Raw genomic sequence first — 16,983 nt, 5'->3', positions numbered from 1 at the left:
TGTGTCTGTTACCCATCTGGATGTCTTCTTTGGAGAAGTGTCTATTCATGTCTTCTGCCTCTTGGTTAACTGGATTATTTGTTTTGTGGGTGTTGAGTTTGATTTTTTTAATAGATTTTGGATACTAACCCTTTATCTGATATGTCATTTGCAAGTATCTTCTCTCATTCTATCAGTTGCCTTTTAGTTTTGTTGATTGTTTCCTTCACTGTGCAGAAGTTTTTTATCTTGATAAGATCCCCATAGCTCATTTTTGCTTTTGTTTCCCTTGCCTTTGGAGTCAAGTAAGAAGTTGCTATGGCCAAGGTCAAAAGGTTGTTGTCTGTTTTCTCCTGTAGGATTTTGATGGTTTTCTGTCTTACACATAGGTTTTTCATCCATTTTGAGTTTATTTTTGTGTATAATGTGAGAAAATGGTTCAGGTTTATTTTTCTGCATGTCAGTGTCCAGTTTTCCCAACACCATTTGCTGAAGAACTTTTTTCCATTGGATATTCTTTTCTGCTTTGCTGAAGATGAGTTGACCGTACATTTGTGGGTCCATTTCTGGGTTCTTTACTCTCTTCCATTGATCTATGTGTCAAATACATATTTAAATAATTTCCTCAGTGAGTGTCAGTTTGGGATGAACTTAAAAGGTTTGTGTTTTGTTTCTTAAAATTTATTTAGTCTTACTTTTTGTCAAGTAGTGTAGCTGAATCTTCAATTCTAGATATTTACTTTCTCTTAGAAGTTTGTAGATATTATTTTGCTATTTCCTGGCTCTCCTGATTGCTGTTTAAGAAATCTGTGAATCTGACTGTTGTTTCATTATAGTTAGTGTATATTTTCTTTCTGACTGCTTTTAAGATCTTTTCTTTGAATGTGGTATTAGGATTTAACATTTACCATATCTCTATAGTCTTTTTTATCCTGTTTTCAGCCCATTTTTATTTACATTTCTTGTCTGACCTTGTGTGTATTGCAGTTTCCAATTCCTATAGACCTGAGTTTGACATCTGAAGGGCCCTTGCTGTGCAAAAACTAGAGAAAGAATGAAATAATGAAAACTGGGGTGCCTGGGTGGCTCAGTCGGTTGAGCGTCCGACTTCAGCTCAGGTCATGATCTCACGGCTCGTGAGTTTGAGCCCCATGTCGGGCTCTGTGCTGACAGCTCAGAGCCTGGAGCCTGTTTCAGATTCTGTGTCTCCCTCTCTCTCTCTGACCCTCCCCTGTTCATGCTCTGTCTCTCTCTGTGTCAAAAGAAACGTTAAAAAAAAAAAATTAAAAAAAAAAAATAGTGAAAACTAACGTGTACGTTGCTTGCTTGCTTCTTCACTCCTTATTTAAATTTAAATAAAGGTTAGGATTCACAGAAATGCTCATCCATGGAAATTGAATAAGGCCAAGAGAATTATTACAATTTGCCGTATTCCAATAACTCTGTGCTCTGTATGGTTAACGTATATTTTTTTTTAATTTTTTTTTTAACATTTATTTATTTTTGAGACAGAGAGAGACAGAGCATGAACGGGAGAGGGGCAGAGAGAGAGGGAGACACAGAATCAGAAGCAGGCTCCAGGCTCTGAGCCTTCAGCCCAGAGCCTGACGCGGGGCTCAAACTCATGGACCGCGAGATCGTGACCTGAGCTGAAGTCGGACGCTTAACCGACTGAGCCACCCAGGCGCCCCTGTATGGTTAACATTTAATACCGTGACCTGCCTGTGGCTTTGTCATACTCTGTTGTCATCTTCTTGCTTATATGCCCCCCATGAATTAGCAAAGTATTTTGTCATCATATTCATAATTGTGTTGGCTCAGAACTGATTTTGTTTATCCAAATTGCTTGAAGTTGCTTTTATATGTGGATTATCTGTAGCACAAGAATATTTCCCAAAAATAGCTACTCAATTACTTAGAACTTTTAAAAGAAATAATGATAGAAGTTAAAAGAATGATAATCTCTTTGTTCTGTTTTTAAAAATGTTTATTTTTGAGAGGGGGACGGGAGGGACAGACAGAGGAGGACAGAGGATATGAAGTGGGCTCTGTGGTGACAGTAGAGAGGCCAGTGAGGGACTCGAACCCACGAACCGGGAGATTGTGACCTGAGCTGAAGTCAGACGCTTAACCAACTGAGCCACCCGGGCGTCCCTGTTCTCTTATTTTTATTTCAAGTTTTTATTTAAATTCTAGTTAGTTAGCATATGTGGTAAAATTGGTTTCATGTGTAGAATTTAGTGATTCATCTCTGACATTAACACCCAGTGCTCATCTCAAGTGCTCTCCTTAATGCCCATCACCCATTTAGCCCATCCCATCACCCAGCACCACTCCAGCTACCCTTTTTGTTCTCTATAGTTGAGACGCATATGGTTTGCTTCTCTCTCTCTCTCTCTTTCTTTCTCTCTCCCCCCCCCACCCATCTTTCGTTTTCCCCCAATAATCTATCTTCTCAAATTCATTTTGAATGTTTCCTCTAACATTTTGAGTATGTAGGAGCTCTTTTTTTATTTTACAATATTTTAGTTTGGCAGAATATTCTACCTCAGGGGCATTCTCTGGAGCTCAATGTAAAGTTTAACATTAAATGAAGCTTAACAGCCTAACTGCATTTTTTCCTATCTAGATTGCAAATTGCTTACCTTAAGAGCATGTTTTGAGGATCAATAAGTTCTTCTTTGAGTTTATGTCTTTATTCAGGTTTCTTTATTTTTATAATGAATGACCTCTTCTGTAAGTAAAATCTTAGAAGTTGTAGGCATTTAAGTGAATGTTTTGGCAACAGTGACTTTATTTTTTTTAATTAATTAATTTTTAAATTTACATTCAAATTACTTATCATACAGTGCAACAATGATTTCAGGAGTAGATTCCTTAATGCCCCTTACCCATTTAGCCCATCCCCTCCTTGCACAACTCTTCCAGTAACCCTCTGTTTATACTCCATATGTAAGTCTCTTATGTTTTGTCCCCCTCCCTGTTTTTATATTATTTTTGCTTCCATTCCCTTATGTTCATCTGTTTTGTATCTTAAACCCTCATATGAGTGAAGTCATATGGTATTTATCTTTCTCTGACTAATTTTGCTTAGCATAATACCCTCCAGTTCCATCCACGTAGTTGCAAATGGCAAGATTTCATTCTTTTTGATTGCCAAGTAATACTCCATTGTGTATATATACCACATTTTCTTTATCCATTCATCCATTGATGGACATTTGGGCTCTTTCTTGGCTATTGATAGTGATGCTATAAACATTGGGGTGCATGTGTCCCTTCAAAACAGCATACCTGTATCCCTTGGATAAATACCTAGTAGTGCAATGGCTGGGTCATAGGGTAGTTCTATTTTTAATTTTTTGAGGAACCTCCATACTGTTCTCCACAGTGACTGTACCAGTTTGCATTCTCATCAGCAGTGCACAAGAGATCCTTTCTCTTCATCCTCACCAGCATCTGTTGTTGCCTGAGTTGTTAATGTTAGCCATTCTGACAGGGGTGAGGTGGTATCTCGTTGCGGTTTTGATTTGTATTTCCCTGATGCTGAGTGATGTTGAGCATTTTTTCATGTGTCGGTTGGCCATCTGAATGTCTTCTTTGGAGAAGTATCTATTCATGTCTTTTGCCCATTTTTTGGGTGTTGAGTTTGATAAGTTCTTTATAGATTTTGGATACTAACCCTTTATCTGATATGTCTTTTGCAAATATCTTCTTCCATTCTGTTGGTTGCCTTTTAGTTTTGCTGATTGTTTCCTTCAATGTACAGAAGCTTTTTATTTTGATGAGGTCCCAATAGTTCATTTTTGCTTTGGGTTCCCTTGCATCTGGAAACCTGTTGAGTAAGAAGTTGCTGTGGCCAAGATCAAAGAGGTTTTTGCCTGCTTTCTCCTCGAGGATTTTGATGGCTTCCTGTCTTACATTGAGGTCTTTCATCCATTTTGAGTTTATTTTTGTGTATGGTGTAAGAAAGTGGTCCAGGTTCATTTTTCTGCATGTCACTGTCCAGTTTTCCCAGCACCACTTGCTGAAGAGACTGTCTTTATTCCATTGTATTATTTCCTACTTTGCCAAAGATTAGTTGGCCATACGTTTGTGGGTCCATTTCTGGGTTTTCTGTTCTGTTCCACTGATCTGAGTGTTTGTTTTTGTGCCAGGCAACAATGACTTTATGACAGGAGAGGCTTCTTTGTTATTGTTTCTAACATATGTGTGCTGTTTTCTTTCCCTAAGAATTATTGATTTTATAGAATGTGAAATTTTTGAATGACAGTGTTCATATTTTATTTATTTATTTTTTAGAGGTGAGGGTAGAAAGTGAGTGAATAGGGGAGGGGCAGAGGGAGAGAGTTTTTTTTTTTTTAATGTTTATTTATTGTGAGAAAGAGGGAAAGACAGCATGATCAGGGAAGGGGTAGAGAACGAGAATCCCAAGCAGGCTCCACATTGTCAGTGCAGAGCCTAAGGTGGGCCTATATCTCACAAACCGTGAGATCCTGATCTGAGCTGAAATTAAGAGGCAGATGCTCAACAGACTGAGCCACCCAGGCACCTCAGGAGAGAATCTTAAGAAGTCTGCATGCCCAGTGTGAGCCCAATGCAGGACTCCATCTTACGACCTACCATGAAATCATGATCTGAGCTGAAATCAAGAGTCAGATGCTTACCCAGGTGCTCCAGTGTTCATATTTCAAAGAAAGGTATAATTAAGCTTGGTTTTAGAAAGCTTATTTTGTTTCACTCTTTTTTTATTTAAATTTTTGTTAGTTCACATACAGTGCAGTATTGGTTTCGGAAGTAGAATTCAGTGATTTATTGCTTCCATACACCCAGTGCTAATCACAAGAAGTGACCTCCTTAGTACCCATTACCCATCTAGTTTGTCTCCTACACCTTCCTCTGTCAATCCTGTTCTCTGTGATTAAGAGGCTCTGGTGGTTTGGTGCAGCCACTCTGGGAGACAGTATGGAAGTTCCTCAGAAGATTAAAAATAGAACTACCCTATGAGCCAGCAATTGCACTACTAGGTATTTATCCAAACAACACAAAAAAGCTGATCTGAACCCCAATGTTTATAGCAGCGCTATCAACAATAGCTAAATTATGGAAAGAGCCCAAATGTCCATCAACTGACAAATGGATAAAGATGTGGTGTATTTATACACAGGATATTACTCGGTGATGAAAAGGAATGAAATCTTGCCATTTGCAACAGTGTGGATGGAACCAGAATGTATTAATGCTAAGCAAAATAAGTCAGTCAAAGACAAACATCACATGATTTCACTCATACATAGAATTTAAGAAACACAACAAATGAACATAAGGAAAGGGAAGGAAAGATAAGATGAAAACAGAGGGAGACAAACTACAAGAGACTCTTAAATGTAGAGAACAAACTGAGGGTTGCTGGAGGGTAGGTGAATGGGGGGATGAGCTAAACGGGTGATGGGCATTAAGGAGGGTGCTTGTTGGGATGAGCCCTGGGTGTTTTATGTAAGTGATGAAACCCTGGGTTCTACTCCTGATACCGATACTGTGCTGTAGGCTAACTAACTTGCATTTACATTTAAAAAAATAAAGCTTGTCAATAAAAAAAATAAGAGACTGCTGTGGTTTGTTTCACTCTCTTCTCTCCTCCCATTCCCATATGCATAATACATTCTAGCTCCATCCACACTGCTACAAATGGCAATATTTCAATCTTTTTGATGGCTGTGTAATATTCCTATGTATATGTGCATGCGTGTGTGTGTGTGTGTGTGTGTGTGTGTACACCACATCTTCTGTATCCATTCATCAGTAGATGGACATTGGGTTATCTCCATAGTTTGGCTATTGTTGATAATGCTGCTGGAAACATTTGGGTGCATGTATCCCTTTGAATCTATTTTGTATCCTTTGGGTAAATACCTAACAGTGCAGTTGCTGGGTTGTGGGGTATTTCTGTTTTTAATTTTTCGAGGAACTACATACTGTTTTTCAGAGTGGCTGCACCAGTTTGCATTCCCACCAACAGTGCAAGAGGGTTCCCCTTTGTCCACATCCTCGCCAACATCTGTCATTTCCTGAGTTGTTAATTTTAGCCACTCTCACTGGTGTGAAGTGGTATCTTAATGTGGTTTTGATTTGTATTTCCGTGATGATGAATGATGTTGAGCATCTTTTCATGTGTCTGTTAGCCATCTGGATGTCTTTGGAGAAGTGCCTATTCATGTTTTCTGCCTATTTCTTAACTAGATGGTTTTTTGGGTGCTGAGTTTGATAAGTTCTTTGTAAATGTTGGTTACTAACCCTGTATCAGATAATGTCATTGCAGATATCTTGTCCCATTCTGTAGGCTGCCTTTTAGTTTTGTTGATTGTTTCCTTTGCTGTGCAGAAGCTTTTTTCCGGTCCCAATAGTTCCCAAGAGGTTCTCTAGGATTTTGATGGTTTCCTGTCTCACATTTAGGTCTTTCATCCATTTTGAATTTTTGTGTAAGAAAGTGGTCCAGTTTCATTCTTCTGCATGTTCCCATCCAGTTTTCTGAACACCATTTGTTGAAGAGACTGTGTTTTTCCCCATTGGATAGTCTTTCCTGCTTTGTTGAAGATTAGTTGACTGTATAGTTGTGGATCCATTTCTGGGTTCTCTATTCTGTTCCATTAGTCTATGTGTCTGTTTTTGTGCCAGTGCCATACTGTCTTGATGATTACAGCTTTGTAATACAGCTTGAAGTCTGGGATTGTGATGCCTCCTGCTTTGGTTTTCTTTTGGCTGTTTGGGGTCTTTTGTGGCTCCATAAAAATTTTAGCGTTGTTTGTTCTAGCTTTGTGAAAAATTCTGGTGGTATTTTTTTTTAAATTTTTTAAAAATATTTTTAGTTTTACTTTTGAGACAGAGACAGCATGAACAGGGGAGGGGCAGAAAGAGAGGGGGAGACACAGAATCTGAAGCAGGCTCCAGGCTCTGAGCTGTCAGCACAGAGCCCGACGCGTGGCTTGAACTCACAGAGTGTGAGATCATGACCTGAGCTGAAGTTGGACACTTAACTGACTGAGCCACCCAGGCGCCCCTCTGGTGGTATTTTTATAGGGATTGCATTAAATGTGTAGATTGGTTTCTGTAGTATAGACATTTTAACAATGTTCATTCTAATCCATGAGCATGGAATGCTTTTCCACTTCTTTGTGTCATCTTCTGTTTCTTTCATAAGTGTTCTATAGTTTTCGGAGTATAGATCTTTCACCTCTTTAGTTAGGTTTATTCCTAGGAATCTTACTGTTTTTGGTGCAGTTGCAAATGGGATTGATTCCTTGATTTCTTTTTCTGCTGCTTCGTTATTGCTGTATAAAAATGCAACAGATTTCTACATATTGATTTTATATCCTGCTACTTTGCTGAATTTGTGTATTCTGATAATTTTTTGGCAGAATCTTTCAGGTTTTCTACATAGAGTATCATGTCATCTGCAAATAGTGAAAGTTTGACTTCTTCCTTGCCCCTTTGGATGCCTTTTATTTCTTTTTGTTGTGTGATTGCTGAGGCCAAAAGTTTATTTTCTAATTTATAGTATTTTGAATGTATTTGGCCCATAAAGATTGTAAGAATATAGTCACTCTTTGGTTATAGCTGAAGGGAATCAAGTTTTTGATATGTTTTAATAGATTACAATATGAATTACAGAATATTTTGATGTATCATGATATGCATTTTAGTAATCATCTTGTGATAAATTTTAATTACTAGAGCCCCACCCCATATGATGCATGTATTAAAACTTCTTTTGTAACCATTTCTCTATTACGTGTTTTGAAAAGGTAGTGAAATGATTTAATAATACTTAACTCTTAGCACAGTTTTTAATTAGGATATGATACCAAACTCAAATCATAGTTTTAATTTTATTATTTGTATTTTTAGGGTAATATACATCCCAATTTAACTCTTAATTGAAGATAATTTATGAAAGTACATGAGATTCTTTTTATTTTAGTAGTCATATTATAATTGTTTCATTTTTAGTTTATTTTTGTTGGAGTATGATTGATATATATATAACATTTTGTTTCAAATATGTAACATAATGATTAAATATTTGTATATATTGCAAAATGATCACAGTAAGTCTGGTTCCCATGTCATCATACATTAGAAATTAGAAAGAAATTAGAAATTTTTGTTTTCTTGTGATAAGGACTTTTAAGGTTTATTCTCTTAGCAACTTTCCAATTATACATTACAGTATTATTATCTATAGTCGCCATGCTGTATATTACATCCTCATGACTTATTTTATTCATTTTATAACTGAAGGTTTGTAACTTCTTATACCTTTCACCCATTTTGCCCACCTCCAACCCCTACTCGGGCAATACCAATTTGTTTTTTGTATCTAGCTTGATTTTTTGTGTTTGTCTTTTTTTTTTTTTTCAGAGTCCACATATAAATGAGTTCTTACAGTATTTGTCTTTCTCAGTCTGACTTATTTCACTTGGCATAATGCCCTCAAGTTCCATACATGTCACAGATGGAAGATTTCATTTTTTGTGGATGGATAACATTCCATTTTATACACGTGCATACATACATACATATATATATTATCCATTCATCAGTCATGGACAATTAGGTTGTTTCCATGTCTTTTCTACTGTAAATAATGCTGCAGTGAAGATGGGATACAGATCTTTTTGAGTTAGCGTTTTTGTTTCCTTCAGATAAATACCAGAAGTGGAATTGCTAGATCATATAATGGTTCTATTTTTAGTTTTCTGAGGAACTTCCATACTCTTTTCCATGGTAGCTGTACCAATTTACATTCCCACAGTACATGGGGCTCCTTTTTCTCCACATCCTTGTCAATGTTTGTTATTTCTGGTCTTTATAATTGTAGCCATTCTGACCGGTATAAGGTGATATCTCATTGTGGTTTTGATTTGCCTTTCCATGATGATTAGTGATGTTGAACTTCTTTTCATGTGTTGATTGGCTATCTGTATGTCTTCTCTGGAAGAGTGTCTATTCAGGTCTGCCTTTTTTTAAAAATCAGACTATTTGTTGACTTGTATGAGTTATTTATATATTTTGAATATTAACCCCTTGCTAAATATATGATTTGCCAATATTTCTCTCATTCAGTAGATTGGTTTCCTTTTTGTTTTGTGGACTAATGTCAAGGAGTTTATCTCCTATGTTTTCTTCTAAGAGTTTTATGGTATCGTGTCTTATATTTAGGTCTTTAATCCACTTCGATTTAATTTTTTGTATTGTTGGCAAGTTTTATTCTTTTTCCTGTGGCTGTCTAGTTTCCCCAGCACTGTTTATTGAAGAGACCGTCTTTTCCCCATTGTATATTTTTGCTTCCTTTGTCACAGATTAATTGTATGCATGAGTTTATTTCTGGGCTCTATTCTGTTCCACTGCTCTGCATGTCTGTTTTGTGCTAATAACGTACTGTTTTGATTACTATAGCTTTGTAATACAGTTTGAAATCAGGTAGTGTGATTTGTTCTTTGTTCTTTCTCAAGATTACTTTAATCTTTTGTTGATGGGTACAAACTTTTGGATCACTTATTTCTGTGGAAAAGCCATTGGAATTTTGATAGGGATTGCATTGAATCTGTAGATTGCTTTGGGTAGTATGGACATTTTAACAATATTAATCCTTCCAGCCCATGAACATGGGATATCTTTGCATTTATTTTTGTCTTCTTCAGTTTCTTTTCTAGGTAATTTATTCTTTTTGATGCAATTGTAAATGGGATTTTTTATTAATTTCTCTTTCTGTTAGTACATTATTAGTGCATAGAAACACACCTGATTTCTGTTCATTGATTTTGTATCCTGCAACTTTACTAAATTTGTTTATTCTAACAATGATTTGATGGAGTCTTTAGGGTTTTTTATATATAATGTGTCATGTATCAATAGACACAGTTTTACTTCTTTTCCAGTTTGGATGCCTGTTATTTCTTTTTCTTGCCAATTTGCTCTGGCTAAGACTTTCAATACTATGTTGAATAAAAGTGGGAGGAGAGTGAGAGTCTTTGTTTCTGATCTTACAGGAAAATCTGTCAGCTTTTCACCACTGAATATGATGTTAACTGTGGGCTTGTCATAAATGGCTTTTATTATTTTGCAGTATGTTCTCTCTCTACTTGCTTTGTTGAGAGTTTTTATTGTAAATGGATGCTGAATTTTGTCAAGAATTTTCTGCATCTATTGAGATTGTATGATTTTTATCCTTCATTGTGTTAATGTATCATATCGATTGATTTGTGAATGTGGAGCCATCCTAGCATCTCTGGAATAAATATCACTTGATTGTGGTATATGATCCTTTAACATATTGTTTAATTTGGCTTCCTAATCGTTTGTTCTGTGTGGATATTTGCATTTACATTCATCAGGGATATTGGCCTATAATTTTGTTTTCATGTGGTATCCTTGTCTAGTTTTGGTGTCAGGGTAATGCTGGCCTTGTAAAATGTGTTTGGAAGTGTTATTTCTTCCATTTTTTGGAAGGGTGTGAGAAGTTTTGGTATTAATTCCTTTTTGGATGTTTGATAAAATTCACCTGTGAAGCTGTCTGGATCTTGACTTTTGTTTCTTGATTATTTTGTTTCTTGATTGATCAGGTTTTATGTTTCTTCATGGTTCAGATTTGGTAGTTTGTATGTTTCTAAGAAGTTTTCTTTTTCTTTTAGGTTTTCCAGTTGTTGGTGTATAATTGTTCTTAGTAGTCACTTATGATCCTTTGTATTTTCATGGTATCAGTTTGTAATGTCTTTGAGGCTCTTTTTTGATGGATGGAGGGGCTACCAAATCTCTTCTTTAACATAGCAGCAGAAAATTTAGATAGTAGGGTTTTTTATTTGTGCTTTAGTGTTTTTTGGTTACTAACATCCTAAAATGAAATTCTTTATGCTCCTTTTATTTTCAGTAGTTGTGTTTACCTAGTTTTTATGGAAGTATTTCCATAGTGTAAATAATCAAAAAGTGAAAAGTTGTATATCATAGGACAGACATGTTAATTATGATTGAATAGTATCCTCAACATTGACTGAAGTTTTTCCTCTTTAAAGAACTGCACAGTGAATCCAAAGGAAAGTATCCTGAAAAGAGTGAAGGATATTGGATGCATCTTTAAAGAGAAATTTGCTAAAGCTGTGGGACAGGGATGTATGGAAATTGGATCACAGGTAACTTGAGTTCATTTCGATTGGTGTCACTATAATAGAAATAATTTCAAATATAATGTCTTTCCAAATTGTGAAAATATTACAATAATATTTGTCTTATATTGGTAGATTCTGTATCTTACCTGCCTGTGTATGCTGCTGCTTATGGAAAATTTTATAAGAAAATGCCCCTTACACTATTACAGAAACTAAAAGTAAACATGTAGAAGTTTTTAGACAAATTGTAGAAATTTTTAAAAAAATCAGTAGAAAAAATTAAAATCTTTGATACTATTAAATTTTTGGTGTATAGTCTTTGGCTTATACATATATGAATATTCGTGAATGCATATACTTCTCTGAATGGGATCATATTATACCTGCTATTTATCAATGGTAGTGATATCATTTTACTACTATTATTATTTCAGAATATCTAAAACCAGTACATTGGGTAAAGATATGGGCTCTGAATCAGAACCCTGGGTTTATATCTGGTTCTGCCATTTATGAACTGCCATTAAACTTCTTTGAGATTTGGGTTTCTGTATTTGCTCTGCTTCATTGTGTGGAAATAGTGAGGTAACATAAAAATATGTTTGAAAACTATAATCTGTATACATTTATTTCAGCATAGTGAGGTTATATTTGGATGCTAATAGTGTTTTAAATAATTGTATTTATAAGTCTTTTTGGTTATATATGAAATTTATGCATATAATTGGAATGAAGGAATATGGTTTGTGTGTGTATATCTAAAATTTTGTTATTCTTTGAACTAATAGGAACTGTTTATTTGGTTAAAACTTTTTGCGGGTAACATCAATTGGGTCAGATTATTGCCTTTTCCAGTTTTATGGACAGACTATTCTCAGTCCTAGAGAGCTAATGTGAAAATACGTAACCGAGGCCACAAGAAGCATTACATTAGTATATAAAAGAGTTAACCCTAGCACCATGTATATAGTGTGTGTGTGTGTGTGTGTGTGTGTGTATCGATTGATATGGACTGAAGTGGAAATGAAGGAAAACCAAGTACTGGACCTTCCCTCTTGATAATTTATTGGGAATTTAAACATTTTATACTGAAGTCTTAAGTTTTAGACAAGCTAGTTTTTGTGGTCTCTTGGTATTCAGTTTCCTAAGAAGTATCAGAAATATGTTTCAAGAGAAAACTTCTTTAAAATTAATAATTATGATTTTTAAAGTAGTGGAATCTAATTTTTTTTCTTTCTAGAGATACAAACTTGGAGTCCGATTATATTACCGAGTAATGGAATCTATGCTTAAATCAGTAAGTTAAAAAGAACATAATGGAAAGAAAATTTAATGCTGACATAAAAAAGACATTAACTAAACATTTTTTATATCTGTTTTAGGAAGAAGAACGATTATCCATTCAAAATTTTAGGTAAATTCTTTAGTTTTAATAAAACAGTTTCTTCTTTTTATAAAAGTAAATGTTTCAAAATCATTCTTTTTCTTTTCTTTAGTAAACTCCTGAATGACAACATCTTTCATATGTCTTTGTTGGCATGCGCTCTTGAGGTTGTAATGGCTACATATAGCAGTAAGTTAAATTTTAGTCAATAAACATTTTAGTTCAGTTTAAAGTTTAAAAAACTTACCTAAGGTGTGGTGTGTTTTTTTGGGGGGAGTGGAGTTAAGGGGATGATATGCATATGTTAGATCAGTATATACTGAAGAATATAAGTAGTCACCATAAATCATTTAAATGTGTTATTATCTTAATTATTTCAGGTCATCTTGGGAATAGTATTTCACTAGGCTCCTATTCTGGGCTATCCTGAATCTAGGAAATGAACCTTTGAAATCCCTTTCAAGACAGGAGATTGTGAATTTCCAAGGAGTACAAAAGTAGCATTTCCCTATACGGAAACACTGCTATAGGCTTTATGGCAATGAGACCAAAGATTGGACCTATGGTTCACCAGATAAATAGAACAGAAGCCACTGATGGTGTTTTTTAAACGATACAATTTTAGACATGTATTGTTTTGCAAATAATACTGTAGATATTAAGAAGTCTTGTTTGTGAAAACAAAAGAAAATTTACCTAGGATACAAATACACAATAAAAGAGAAACTTAAAACTGCTAAACATATGTGGAAAACTGAATCCTCATTAATAACCAGAAAATGCACATTTAAAAGAGTTGCTGTTTTCTAACCAAATTAGCAAAATTTTAAAAAATCCTTCCCTCCCAACATCAGGGATTATTGAGGTTGTTAAAATGGATATGCTAATGCATTGCTGGTTAGATATTATACTTGTTCCTGATATAAGGGTAGGGTATTTAAATCTTTGAAAGTCTGATAGAAGCATAAGCCCTCTATTTAGGAAAAACGTGTGGACATACACTCAAAATTTAGAAGCCTATTTCTTTTGGGTCCTTGGACTCTACAATAAAAGTTTTGCTCTAGGAGCACCTGACTGGCTCAATCTGTACAGCACACAGCTCTCAATTTCATGGTTGTGAAATCAAGCCCCATGTTGGGCATGGAGGCTGCTTAAATTAAACAAAATGAAAAACAAATCTGTTCTAAATAGAAATTTTTGTGTAGCTTTTCTGCTGTGTTTTAAGTTTTTGTTTGATAAAACCTTCCAAGCTAAAAATACATAATTCAAGGCTTAACATTTCATACCTAAGTTACACTTTTTCTTTCATTTTTAGGAAGTACATCTCAGAATCTTGATACTGGAACAGATTTGTCCTTCCCATGGATTCTGAATGTACTTAATTTAAAAGCCTTTGATTTTTACAAAGTGATTGAAAGTTTTATCAAAGCAGAAGCCAACTTGACCAGAGAAATGATAAAACATTTAGAGCGATGTGAACATCGAATCATGGAATCCCTTGCATGGCTCTCTGTAAGTAACTAGCTAAAACAATTAAAAATATTAATATGCAAATGGATAACAGTTATCTGTTAGAACTATTTGTTAAAATTTACCTCAAGAGCAAATGCAGTTTAATGAACACTGTAATTCAGTGTATATCCCAAGAATCAAGTGGAATATTAGCATGGAGTTTTCTCTTTTACTTGGGCTCCCTAGACCATCCGCTACAATGATTTATTTAGGAATAGCTTTAATTAAAACATGGTACTTTAAACCAAAGCAGAATAAAGTATTTGAGCAGTATATTTAGAGATGGCATATTTGAAAATTTAAATGCTCTTAAATTCTAAAAAAAGGTAAAAAGATTATGCTATTTAAATGATTTAAAAGTATAGTTTTCTGGTTGAATTTATTTGGATTTTTTTTTTGTTCTATCATTAAAGATAGTCCAAAACCCTATTATATTGTTTGATTACAGTTATTGTTTATAGCATTGTAGGAGCACAAATCATATTCTCTAGGTATTTTATTTATAGCATATAAGCTATTGATAAGGCTTTTGTTTCATAAAGATGGCAATAGTAAGATACTTATTTGAATTTCTTCTGTGTTATGCTTTTTAAATCTCCATAGTTGGGTAATACTTTGTGACTCACCAGATTTGTAGATTAATATGGGGTTGGTTTCTTTTGAAAGTTTGTTCCATGCTAAGCATGTAACTTTTCATTTATGCTAGTATATAGAAATGGCAATGAAAACTTTGACTTTAGTTACACTGGAATTCTAATCTATACATGTAAGCCTTAGTTTAAATTTTTTGATGTTTTAAAAGTTTAATGGCTAAGAGATAACTTATGTCTTAGTGTTTTCTTGCATTGCTGTAGGGACAGAGTAGATAGAACAGGAGAGAAGTAAGCCAAGTAGATAGAAAGCTGTTGCATTGCTATAGTTGAATTTAGTAACCCCATTATACAGGAGCTTCCACTTTATAAGATCCGGAGTAGTTAGGAGAAATCTAGGGGATTTCTGGGGGATTAAATGAGAATGGCAAAAATGAATAAATAGGTAAAGAAATTAATAAAGAGTACTTTTCAGAGATTGATATGCCCTCTTCTTCTAGACATTGAAATCAAAACATTACTGTATCATATGAAAGTGACTGTTGTCATTTCTTTTAAAGAATTAGTTTTTTTTTTTTTTCCATCAGTACATGTCTGCAACATGCCTTGCATTGGGGTAGACATTGTGAAGATACAGAAAAGACATGGGCTCTGAAACTTATGGAGGAAGTAGTAGACATTTACTGTTTATAAATTGCTTGTGTTCAAGCCTGTTTAGTTCAGTTACTGGTGTTCTAGGATTCTAAACAATGTTCCTTTATTTTTGAGAAATTTTGGAGAAAAAGTGACATGCCCAAAGCCTAGAAAAGGGTATCATATATTAATACAATGATATGGATGTCATAAGCCTCTAAATTTAAATTCTAAATGCAGTTGGTATTGCTAGGGGATGAAGTTATAGATGATTTTTATTGTCATATATTTTTAATATGTCAAATATTTAATATTTAACATGTCACATATTTTACTTCTAAAATGTTTACCTTTTTGATAAGGGAATAGGGTAACTCTGAAGATAAGTCACACTACACAAATAGAATACTGTGAATTTTTCCCATGAGAATAATTGACATTTTAGAGAAGGTACATACCATAGATATATCTCAGCTTTCGCGGATTGTTTTTTTTTAAATTGAAGTATAATATATATGCAGAAAAGTATATATAACAAGTTTATAGTTTGATGAATTTTTCACAAATTGAACACACCCATGTTGCCAACACCCAGATCAAGAGAGAAAACTTTAATAATTTTTTGATTCTGTATCACAATACAATTTTTTCATTAAACTGTAGATTCAAACAATGTTGTTTACCCAGGGAAACATCAAGTGAGGTACTACTTACTTTTCCTTCCAATAATTTAATGAAAGAAAGAACATCATTGGATTTTTAATGGTTGCATGGGGAAAAGTCTTAGCATCTTTGCTACACAATCTTGAGATTTAATAAATCAAGAATAGAATAAGGAAAAAGCACACCTTTCTTTGTTTCGATACCAGAGAGTTTAACAGGTAATATATAAGTATAAAATGCTAAAAAGTCTATTGGAAAACTTAGTGAACTTTTGTTCTATGGAAATTTAAAGAAATTAGAGGCAATTTAGAACAAACCATACCTAAGAGATTAAATGACTTCCAGATGTTTAAGCCTTTTAAATCACTTAAGCAGTTTATAATGCCAGTAGATGATGAGGTGAGATTTGGATATCTTTCTTTTAGTGTATTCAGAATTCATCAGATTTCTCTCACTAAAATCTTTATAAACCAAAGTACATTGGGTATTTTATTTTCTAAGTGGTCTTTCCTTCTGGGGATATTGTGGACTCTTTCTGTTGATCTCCTTGCATCTCTAACTTCCTTAAGACTATTTCTCTGACAGCAACTAGAGAAATCATTTTAAGATGCAAATTTCAGGGTGCCTGGGTGACTCAGTCTGTTAAGTTCTGACTTTTGATTTCAGCTCAGGTCATGATCTCATGGTCATGCAGTCGAGCCCTGTGTTGGGCTCCATGCTGAGTGTGGAGCCTGGTTGGGATATTCATTCTCTCTATCTCTCTCTCTCTCTCTCTCTCTCCCCCTCTCGCCCTCCCTCCTTCCCTCCCCTTCCCTTTTTTTCTCTCTCTCAGAAGAAATAAATAAACATAAAAAACCAAATCTCATAATGCTAACTAAACAAAAACCTTCTGTGAGGGATCTGTATATCTGGTAATGATGGAGGAAGAGACTACCATATGACTCCCCTCAAAAAAGCTATAAAACCTCTATGTAATCCAAAAAGCAACTGCCTGAAACCCCTGGACAGGAAGAGTAGACAGACTCTTTAGGCGTGAAGGGGACCCCTGAGCTGGGAAGGA

At 34.7% G+C, this 16,983-nt stretch overlaps 1 protein-coding gene across 4 annotated transcripts in view; it reads left to right on the top strand.

The window, feature by feature from the left end:
* RB1 (RB transcriptional corepressor 1) overlaps positions 1-16,983 on the top strand; it is a 168,013-nt gene that overhangs the window by 69,202 nt on the left and 81,828 nt on the right. For all 4 annotated transcript variants that reach the window (XM_027064818.2, XM_053215363.1, XM_053215352.1 and 1 more), the window contains 5 exons: positions 11,049-11,165; positions 12,382-12,438; positions 12,524-12,555; positions 12,638-12,714; positions 13,841-14,037. In XM_027064818.2, the coding sequence (XP_026920619.1) occupies positions 11,049-11,165; positions 12,382-12,438; positions 12,524-12,555; positions 12,638-12,714; positions 13,841-14,037 (480 nt within the window). The remainder of the gene's footprint in view (positions 1-11,048; positions 11,166-12,381; positions 12,439-12,523; positions 12,556-12,637; positions 12,715-13,840; positions 14,038-16,983) is intronic.

This window comes from Acinonyx jubatus, chromosome A1 (assembly GCF_027475565.1).
Source record: "Acinonyx jubatus isolate Ajub_Pintada_27869175 chromosome A1, VMU_Ajub_asm_v1.0, whole genome shotgun sequence".
NCBI classification, from domain to species: Eukaryota; Metazoa; Chordata; class Mammalia; order Carnivora; family Felidae; genus Acinonyx; species Acinonyx jubatus.
This window is presented reverse-complemented; position numbering and strand designations above follow the sequence as displayed.